Source organism: Chiloscyllium punctatum, chromosome 6 (genome assembly GCF_047496795.1).
Source record: "Chiloscyllium punctatum isolate Juve2018m chromosome 6, sChiPun1.3, whole genome shotgun sequence".
NCBI lineage: Eukaryota > Metazoa > Chordata > Chondrichthyes > Orectolobiformes > Hemiscylliidae > Chiloscyllium > Chiloscyllium punctatum.
Window position 1 is genome coordinate 7,235,232 of NC_092744.1, and position 10,813 is coordinate 7,246,044.

Below are 10,813 nucleotides of genomic sequence, written 5' to 3' on the forward strand. Positions count from 1 at the left end.
GGTAGTGTTTATGGGTGATGGTAGTGTTTGTGGGTGGTGGTAGTGTTTATGGGTGGTGGTAGTGTTTATGGGTGATGGTAGTGTTTGTGGGTGGTGGTAGTGTTTATCGTTGGTGATAAGTGTTTGTGCGTGGTGGTAGTGTTTGTTGGTGGTGGTAGTGTTTGTGGGTGGTGGTAGTGTTTATCGTTGGTGATAAGTGTTTGTGGGTGGTGGTAGTGTTTGTGGGTGGTGGTAGTGTTTGTTGGTGGTGGTAGTGTTTGTTGGTGGTGGTAGCGTTTATGAGTGGTGGTAGTGTTTGTGGGTGGTGGTAGTGTTTGTTGGTGGTGGTAGCGTTTATGAGTGGTGGTAGTGTTTGTGGGTGGTGGTAGTGGTGCGTGTATAGGCTGTGTGTTTGCGGATGGTAGTGTGTGTTGTGTGTGAGTGGGGGGCATGTATGGATGTGCTGGTATGTGTGTGGGTTGATGGTGGTTTGTGGGGTGTGTTGTGTATAGGGGTGTGGTGTGTATGAATGGATGCGTGTTGGGGGGATGATGGTGTGTTTGTTGGGGGGGTGAGTTGTGTATAGGTGGTGTGCGTGTGGGGTGGTGTTGTGGGTGGGTATGTGTGGGGGTTCGCGTGCGTGGGGTGCTGTGTACAAGATGGTGTGTGGAGGAGTTTATTGTGGGAGGCTTGGTGTGTGTGAGGATGATGTTGTGGGGGTTGGTGTGTGTGGGGTGTAATGTTTAGGATTGTCTGTGTGTGGCTGGAGGGGGTTATTGTGGGGAGGTGTTGGTGTGTGTGTGTGGGTTCCTGGGTAGGCGGGGTGTATTGTACTGGCCATCTCTGGCGCAGTTGATTTGCCGCTTTATTCACAGGAGCCTGGGGCTGGGGAAGGAGAGAGAGACAGTGAGCTGATGAGACAGTGCAGCTTTAAGCAGCTTTTATCCGCGTAATATTTTCCACTTGAACAAACGTGCAGCGATGTCAGTGCGTTCCACTGTGTCACAGGGGGTGGGGATTCCGATTCTCTGAGGGGGCACTTTATTAAATGGGACAGACAGGGCTCACTCACCTGAGCTCTCAAACTCACCCCCACCGCCTCCTGCAGCCCCAGACCCCCTGCCAACCCACCCCAACAATGGGCTGACAGGATTGACTGACAGGATTGTCTGCCACTCACCCAGAGAGGAAGGGCATTCAGACCGACTGAGTCCAATCGGAGTGAGAGCGGAGGGAGGGATTTAAACAACCAGAGACAGGAGAGAGAGAGTGTGTGTGTGTGAGAGAGAGACACATAGAGGGGCTGGAAGGGGCGGGGGACACAGACAGTTCATTCCTGCCCTCATTCTCCCTGTCACACCACCCCCCTCCCTACCCTGGGAAGGTGCCTCCCCTCCCTCTCTCCTTGGACAGGGTGTTTTTATATATATTTATATATTTGTTGAGACTGCACCGAAGAGAAGATACTGCTACATCGACCGACTGGAGCTACGACGCGGAAGCTTTGTCCCGGTTCCCCGTGAGATCCGCTGCTTCCAACGTTCACAGAGAGAGAGGAGAAAAAGAGGGGAGGGAGAGAGAGGAGACAGGAGAGGGGGGAGGAAAAAGGGAGAGAGAGAGAAAAGGGAGAGGAGGGGGAGGGAGAGAGAGGAGACAGGAGAGGGGGGAGGAAAAAGGGGGAGAGAGAGAGAAAAGGGAGAGGAGGGGGAGGGAGAGAGAGGAGACAGGGGAGGGGGGAGGAAAAAGGGAGAGAGAGAGAGAAAAGGGAGAGGAGGGGGAGGGAGAGAGAGGAGACAGGAGAGGGGGGAGGAAAAAGGGAGAGAGAGAGAAAAGGGAGAGGAGGGGGAGGGAGAGAGAGGAGACAGGAGAGGGGGGAGGAAAAAGGGAGAGAGGAGAAAAAGGGAGAGAGAGGAGATAGGAAAGAGAGAGAGGAGGAAAAAAAAAGAGAGGGGAGGAGCGAGAAGGAAGAGGCTGGGAGACAGAGGGAGGAGGAGAAAGGAAAACGGAGAGAGGGGAGGCAGTGTGCCGCTGACTGGCTATTAGTGATCAGAGTGAGGAGGGGAGAGAGTGACGGAGGAGAGACATCGAGTTGAGAGGGGGAATTGGGAACTCAAGGGGACAGTCTCTGTTGGAATCTGAAACCAGAGAGAGAGAGAGAGAGAGGAACAGGCAGCAGCTGCAGCTTACACTCGGAAGCTGCAAAGAATTCACATTTCCTCCCTCTCCCTCATTGCTGTTGGGGTGCGGGAGAGACTTGGAGAGACAGAGAGAGACCGAGTCAGAGACAGGAGCGAGCTCGGGGGGAGGCAGAGGGAGAGGGGGAGCCGAGGGGGAGCAGCTCCGGATGGGAGCGGGGCTGAGGAGCTCCCTGTCCCCCACAGTCAGAGCGGCTCTCCGCCTTTACCATGACCGGGGCACGATGTGAGACCATCTGCTGTCAATAAGACCAGCAGCCGGAGGAGGAGGAGGAGGTTGGTGCAAAGATGCGAGGAGCCAGGCTGAGCATCTGATGGGAATTAGTTTCCATTTGACAGAGTGAGCGGAAAACCGAGGGAAGATGAAAGTGCTCCGGAGGAAGGCGGCTCTGCTGGTGCTGGGCTACATCCTGCTGCTGGTCCTGACCATGTTACACTTCACCGATTATAAAGGGACGAAGGAGTGTACCCAGGTGAAGTATGTGCCGTACCCTCTCCGTTACACGGTGGAACACCAGCGGCCCTCTGCCCCCCAGAACAGCTCCAGTGGGCGCCAACATGTCTATGTGTTCACAACATGGCGATCGGGCTCTTCCTTTGTGGGGGAGCTCTTCAACCAGAACCCCAATGTCTTCTTCCTCTACGAGCCCATGTGGCACATCTGGCAGAAGCTGTACCCGGGAGATGCCCTCACTCTGCAGGGGGCAGCCCGCGACATGCTGGGCTTCCTGTACCACTGCGACCTCTCCATCTTCCAGCTCTACAACGGGGGCAACAACATCACCAGCATGGGCATCTTCGGGGCGCCCCGCAACAAGGTGGTCTGCTCCTACCCACTCTGCAAGGCGTACAGGAAGGACAAGGTGGGCCTGATCGACGAACACGTGTGCAAGAACGAGTGCCCACCTCAGCACCTAGACTCCCTGGAAGCTGAGTGCCACAAATACAGCACCATTGTCATCAAGGGCGTCCGCATTTTCGACCTGAACATTTTGGCCCCTCTGATGAAGGACCCCTTCGTCAACCTCAAGGTGATCCACTTGGTCAGGGATCCCAGGGCCGTGGCTAGCTCCCGGATCAAATCGAGGAATGGTCTGATTCGGGAGAGCCTGCAGGTGATGCGCAGTAAGGATCCCAAGGGGCGTCGGTTGAAGGTGTACGATGGGTACCAGAGGACCAGGCGGGATGCAGTGGACTACCATGCTCTCAATGCCCTAGAGGTGATCTGCACCAGCATGGTCAGGACTGCGCAGATGGTGAGGGAACTGCCGGACTGGCTGAAGGACAATTACAGGATAGTGCGCTATGAAGACCTGGTGGAAGACCCCATCAGGTACCTCAAGGACATGTATCACTTTGTCAACCTGTCAGTCAGTGAGGACATTGAGAGATTCATGCTCAACATGACCATGGGCTCCACTTACTCCTCCAAAAAGCCCTTCAGTGTTTCTTCCCGAAACGCCACCCAGGCTGCCAATGCCTGGCGGACCCAGATGACCTACTCCCAGATCAAACAAGTGGAGGAATACTGCCAACATGCCATGGATTGGCTGGGGTATGAGAAAGTCCAAACCCCAGAGGAAGTCAAGGATTTCAGCAAGTCATTTGTTACCAAAATCCGGCTTTGAACAAAAATGCAAAAGTGCTTCAGAAATTCATTACATCAAAACCCACATTCAAGAGAAGCCCTGGAGCAAATCCCAACCTGTTTACTTTCGGAATATCCTTGGATTCAGGTCTGGGAAAATAAAAAGAGTGCTTGAGAGGATTTTTATACTGTGTGGAGTGCATGGGTACACTTGAGGCTGCACCCACATACCTCACCATCACACGGGCACATTCACACGGTGACATTCTCACACTTACGTGTCAGTCATGCACTTGGACGCATCAAGTTCTCACACAAAAGCTGCCACTAACGGATACTCACACATTCACACCGACACGCCCAAACACAGACATACCCACTCTCACACATTTATATCAACATGCATGAAAATATAGGCACAGCCTTCATCTATTTCATTCACATAGACATTTATAAACAACCTGTCACCAACTCACTCACACGCGTAACTAATAACACTGAAAAGCTGATGACACACGAGTCACTTAGTAATTTTAAGGGGTTTTTTCCTCATCAGATGTTGACAAAGATGCAATGCGTTGAGTTGGCCATTGGAAATACTTGATCATTTGGATTTAAAATTGTTATGTACATTGCTCTTTGAATATATATATAGAGTTCTTTTTTGTTGTCTGGTCGAATGAGTAAATTGATAATTTATCATTTAAAGAAGTATTCTATTATATTGATGGCATGTGGCAGTAGTATTGTGAATACAGTGCTTTACTGCGAAAGTACAGCTCAGCTGAACCTTCCAATCTATGTTCATGCTTGAATGTTCATTCCAGATAAGCCAGTTCATGTTCCCTTCCTAAAGATTGTGTGGAACAAACAAGCGTAGTCTGTGCTCAATAAACTTTTTTGACCCATATTTTCATTATTAATGTAATGTTATAGCTGAAAGTGAGTGCAGACAAGTACAAGAAACTACAAAAAAAGACATTTAATGAAGGAAAACTAACTGAAACCTTGCCAAGATCCAAACTGACATAGCACATTATTTGTTGCAAGATACCATGTTTAATGAATTATTGTATATTATCTGGAGTCTCTGTGAGGCTACTGACAAAATGTCGCAATGTACAGTATTTATGAGGAGAGGAAATACATTAAGCAGCAGCATCCCTGGGTAGACTAACTTTCTGCTCTAATTTAAGACTAAACGAAAACAATGCAAAACCATTTCCTTGAAAGAGTCTTGTAATTATCTCACTGATACCAGCGCTACAGTATACAGTCCTCCAGTGCATGAACTCTGGAAGTGGTTTCTCTCATTTTTATTTTTAAAATGTCTTTTCAAGTCAGTCTCAGCTATTCCCATTCAAGGCCAGCAGCACCTGATTAAAACAGGATACACTTACTGTGGAATGGGTGATGCTTTTCTACTGGAGACAATGCTGGAAGTACATCTCAAAGCAAATTTCTAAGAGGTCCCTTTTATTGTGAAGTTGAGGTCCTTGGAGAGACTGTTAAATAGAGGTATGACTTCAGCTTCAGCGTGCTGTTCTCAGGAGTTTACCTGGTTAGTTAACACATCTCCAAACCAAGGCATTTTTAATGTAGTGTCATGGTTTGTGCAGATGCAAATGGGGATGGGTTAACGCTGGTAATAGCTAGGGATTTTAGCAGTGGAAAAATAACTTCAAGTAAATTTCTGAAACCCAAGTAATCAATTTTGAGTGACAGGGAATACATTTCAGAGCCTGGGAATCAATGTGGAGCTGATCTTTCTATGTGCTTGCTTTATAACATAATTGTGACAGCAAATTGAATCAACTCCGTGCATTCAGATGGTTGGACTAAGAGGTGCCAAATATATATAAAACAAATGTTGGTCCACCTGAAGTCATTGGAACTCCATTGGCAGGAGAACTGTACACCTACTGTTGATGACATGTCCTCAAGGTACAAATGACTTCATAATGCTTTGGCTTCAGAACAGAAGCTCTATGTTATGAAAATCGCCTCACCCCTCAGCTTAAAGTTGGAATTGTGTTTAGCAGCTATCAGACAGTCACAGTAGTGAAACAGCTGATGTCTCCCTCTCTCCTTAGCTGCTTTTATTGCAAGTGAAAGCTCCAAATATTGCAACAGGGGCTGGCACTTTGGACAGCTGAACAACCTTTCATGTAGAACCGCAGAACTGTTACAGCACAGAAAGGAACCAGCTTGTTAAACTTGGCCCCTGTAATAATTGACCTTTCTGTGATAGGGTGTGTGGTAGTAGAAGAAGAAGAAGGAATTGCAAAAGAAGCAAAATGCACAGCTAGCTGACTCCTGTTACTGAGAGAGCTATTATGACTGCATTTCTGTGCATCACACCTCCACACTGGCTTTTCACCAGTGCAGTGAACAATGTTGCCCTGAGTCAATCTATTTGTCCAAACTGAATCAGGAGGGCAGGAAAAACAAATGCAGAGAATGCTGGAGAAACTCAGTAGGTCTGGCAGCATCCATGAGAGACAAATGGAGTTAACGTTTCAAGTCTGGTATGATTTCTTCTGAAAATATCAGACTTGAAACATTGGCTGCGTTTTTCTCTCTACAGATGCTGCCGAACCTGCTGAGTTTTTCCAGCAGTCTCTGTTGCTGTTTTTTTTAGTTACAGATCTCCAGCATCTGCAGTAATTTGCTTTTATTAAAGGAGGGAAATGATTTGATTTATTTAACAGTTAATGATTTGTTTAAAAATAAATGAATGACTGCTGCTCACAAATCTTATTTTTATTGACTGCAACAGTTAAACACTATTTGCTTTTCGTCAATTCAAATTAAAGTGATCAGAGATAAGCAAGTACTGCATGTTGCTTTCTGTTTAGGTGGATCTCTACCACCTCTTGTTCCTCAGTGGTATGAGTGGGCAGTGTAATTTCAGCTTCTTATGTACAATACCAAGGATGAATGCAGTGTAAGAAGGCCTACGTTCAGAATATGGAATAACACTGTCTGGAAAGTGCTAAACAACACAATGGTTTACATTATTATCTGGCCTGTCATACACTTGGGGATTTTACTGGGAAGGTCAATCAGTAACTTGTGTCTAGGGTTCACTGTTGAGGAAATAGATTAATAAAATGTAGACCTGTGCCTGAAGTAGCCCACTCAAAGGAGCTGCTAATTTCAATTATATCACGATAGGAAGTTGTAAAATGAAGGTGAGCCAGCGTTCCCCGAAGACGGGGAAAATCCATGGGACCAATGATTCATTTTTAAGAGGACTCTTCCCCCCCCCACTTTTTGCACCGAAATTCCCGTTCACCTTTTGTAAGACATTGAGACGTGGCAGCTTTTAATTTTAGGGTGGAGCAAAAGAGACCGTCAGTGGGAGCCGACTGAACAGCACATCAGCTGAGGGGCACAGGTGGCAGGCCGCAAGTGGCCCCCAGCCCATTGAACACTGCTTTGGAGTATGCTGTGTGTTGTGCATGTATACAAACTTGAGTTCATGCCTCTTTTCATTTTTGCTGGCAAAGGTTTTATGGGGGAAAGCAATAGATGTCAGTTTACATTGATTGTATGCAGTGATTTTGTGCAATGTGAATTGATGAACTGTTATACTGGGATTTATTTTGCTGATATAAAGGAAAAGAAAAATAATGTAATAATAGATTACCTGTTCAAACATGTATTTATTGCACCTCATTTTGTAACAATATTAAAAGAAATGTTGCAAACTATCGGTTGTAGAATTGTTTAACAATAAATTCCTCAAAATTTGCAACACTTTATGTGCAATTCTGGTCTCCTTCCTGTCAGAGAGATGTTGTGAAACTTGAAAGGGTTCAGAAAAGATATACAAGGATGTTGCCAGGGTTGGAGGGTTTGAGCTATAGGGAGACGTTGAATGGGCTAGAGCTGTTTTCCCTGGAGCATCGCAGGCTGAGGGGTGACCTTATAGAGGTTTATAAAATCATGAGGGGCATGGATAGGGTAAATAGACAAAGTCTCTTTGCTGGGGAGTCCAGAGCTAGAGGGCATTGGTTTAGGGTGAGAGAGGCAAGATATTAAAGAGATGTAAGGGGCAACTGTTTCATGCAGAGGTTGGTAGGTGTATGGAATGAGCTGCCAGAGGAAGTAGTGAAGGCTGGTATAATTGCAACACTAAAAAGGCATCTGGATGGGTACATGAATAGGAAGGGTTTGGAGAGATATGGGCTGGGTGCTGGGAGGTGGGATTAGATTGGGTTGGGATATCTGGTCGGCATGGATGAGTTGGACCGAAGGGTCTGTTTCCATGCTGCACATCTCTGTGTCTCTGACTTTATATCATAATCCACATATTTTTACCAACGCAGTTTACTTTATTTAACTTGGATGGAATTTGACATACATCTGGCATGTATGCGACAGTTTGTAACAAAGTAAATTATTTGAGAGGACGTCTTTGAATGTTTCGTTTCTTTGAAAGCTTGTTTGACCTAAAACTAATCCCCGTGTAAAGATTTGCACTATGCAACGGTTCAGTTCCATCTTGTGTAGAACTATTATTGGTGTGTGATTGTATTGCCCAGAAAGGTACATCTGAGCAGAAGTGAAACATTGCACTTTTAAACAAACATTGCATAATGGATAATGTTAGTTTATTAAAAACAGAAAGAAAAGATTTGGGGCATCAGACATTAAGTATTTGATTTTAGACTCAAGAGGTTCCATACAGAAGATAGCAAGTGTATAATAATCTAAAACACCAGAACCTGCTTGACACAACCAGGTTTCTGTGAGACACCCTTCCCCCACAGTTCTTCTAAAACTCTAGTGAATATTCCTATTCCTAAATTATTCCCTCTAGTCTTGTTATTTCTAGGTACAAATCCAGAGTTAATTGATAGCTAAAGTTTGTTCTGTGTGTTTATTTTGGCTGATGATTGCACAGTTGTTACATTCCATTCACATCTCCTCCAACAACAGAGCAGCTAACGTCCACACACAGCAAGACCTGGAAAACATTCAGATAATTGAAACATACTATTCATTGAAGTACCAGAGGAGATATCTCTAGCAGGGCAATGTCTAGCCATTGCATGTATTCCATCATATTTCCATTCTTTCATAATTGCTCAGTAAAAACCTGGAATTCTCCCCATATCAGCACAGTGGATGCACTCACAAGTGAACTGCAGCAGTTCAAGAAGATAGCTCACCATTACCTTCTCAAGTAAAAAAGAGGAAAATATCATTGCCTGTCTTACCATTGACACCTACGTGTTGTGAAAGGATGAACATAACCATCAATGGGCAGAGTGTGCAGTGTATTTGGCTGATGGTAAATTTTATTTTCTTCAGTTCTCTGGGAGGTAGTTCTGACAACAGCCACAACTTCCATCACGATCACAGTCCATCAAAATAAGGATGAGTCTCATGCTGTTCGCACCAATTTGATATGTACCAGTCACCAAAAAGACTACCTCACCCCTTCAAGGAGTTTATGATATTGTGGCAGAATTTAGCTTCGCATGCATGCTGTAGTCAAGATCAGAGTGGTGCTGGAAAAGCACAGCAGGTCAGGCAGCATCTGAGGAGCAGGAAAATCGACGTTTCAGGTAAAAGCCCTTCATCAGGAATTTCTGATGAAGGGTGTTTGCCCGAAACATCGATTTTCTTGCTCCTTGGATGCTGCCTGACCTGCTGTGCTTTTCCAGCACCACTCTGATCTTGACTCTAATCTCCAGCATCTGCAGTCCCCACCTCTGCCCACATGCATGTTATAGTCCAGTGCTATGGGCTTTTGAGACATAGGAGTAGGATATTTGGGCTTGCTCCACTGATCATCCAACTCAGCACCCTGTCCCCACTTTATTCCCATACCCTTTGACCCCTTTCGCTCTAAGAATTACACTCATTGCTTCTTGAAAACGTTCAATGTTTTTGCTTCAACCACTCTCTGTGGCAGAGAATTCCATAGGCTCACCATTCCCTTGGTGAATAAGTTTCTTATCTCAGTCCAAAATGGCCTACCCCATATCCTTAGACTGGGACCCTTTTTTTTGGACCCTCTGGTCATTGGGAACATCCTTCCCACATTTACCCTGTCTAGTCTGTTGGAATTTTATAAGTTTCTGTGAGACACCCTACTCCCTACAGTTCTTCTAAACTCCAGTGAAAATATTCCTGGCTGATCCAATCTCTCTTCATACATCAAGCGTGTAGTGAATAGTAGAGGCTCCAATTCTATTTGTATCACATGCCTGACCAGACATCTCTCCCACCCACCTGCCATTGGCATCTGTTGAAAGGATTTCCAGATTTGGTACACAAACACATTGCTGCATCGTGAACACACCTTCCCTGGACATCAGTTCCTGGGTCAATGTGAATCCAGATCTTCTGACTCAGAAGCAGGGACACAAACAACTACACCACAGGACCACCACAAGTTATATAAAGATCCTGATCAAGGTTGGTCATGCATGCCAGGGGCATGTTTTTGTAATAAACAGCTGAAAGTATTTATTTTTTTTTTCATTTCAGAAAACAGAGTTATAAAATAGAAGTTCTGAAGAAGGGTCACACCAGACTTAAAATGTTCACTCTGTTTCTCTCTGCACAGATGCTGCCAGATCTGCTGAGTGTCTCCAGCATTTTCTGTTTTTATTTCAGATCCAGCATCCACAGTATTTTGCCTTTAATCTTGTGATTTATCACTTCATTATTGAAAACTTAATAATTTTATAGTATTTCTTACATTTTCATTTTTAAAGATTAAAAGTCTGATTTTTTGTCACACTAAACAATAATTTTCACAGTCAAAATTCAATCAGTTGGACAAACAATTGATTAATTGGATTTTGAGTCATCAAGTGATTGATGCTTGGTTTGTTTTGTGAGCATTTCTTTAGGTTTTCCTCCCCTTCCTGAAGAGAAAACCTGCCGGAGGACTGTTGGGTGGTTATCTGTGGCTTTCCACTCCTCCACCGAAGAGATATTACAGAGGTAAGAGCCTTCACAATGAAACACTGAAACAGACCAACCATGCTGAACATAATCCCAAACTAATCTAGTCTCACCTGCCTGC

At 45.4% G+C, this 10,813-nt stretch overlaps 1 protein-coding gene across 1 annotated transcript; it reads left to right on the forward strand.

Annotated features, from left to right (window-relative positions):
* Positions 1–1,842: 1,842 nt before the first annotated feature.
* Positions 1,843–7,524, forward strand: LOC140478697 (carbohydrate sulfotransferase 2-like). Its single transcript, XM_072571998.1, has one exon. It carries the CDS (start codon positions 2,537–2,539, stop codon positions 3,800–3,802), a length of 1,266 nt encoding a protein of 421 aa, XP_072428099.1. The 5' UTR covers positions 1,843–2,536; the 3' UTR covers positions 3,803–7,524.
* Positions 7,525–10,813: the final 3,289 nt, after the last annotated feature.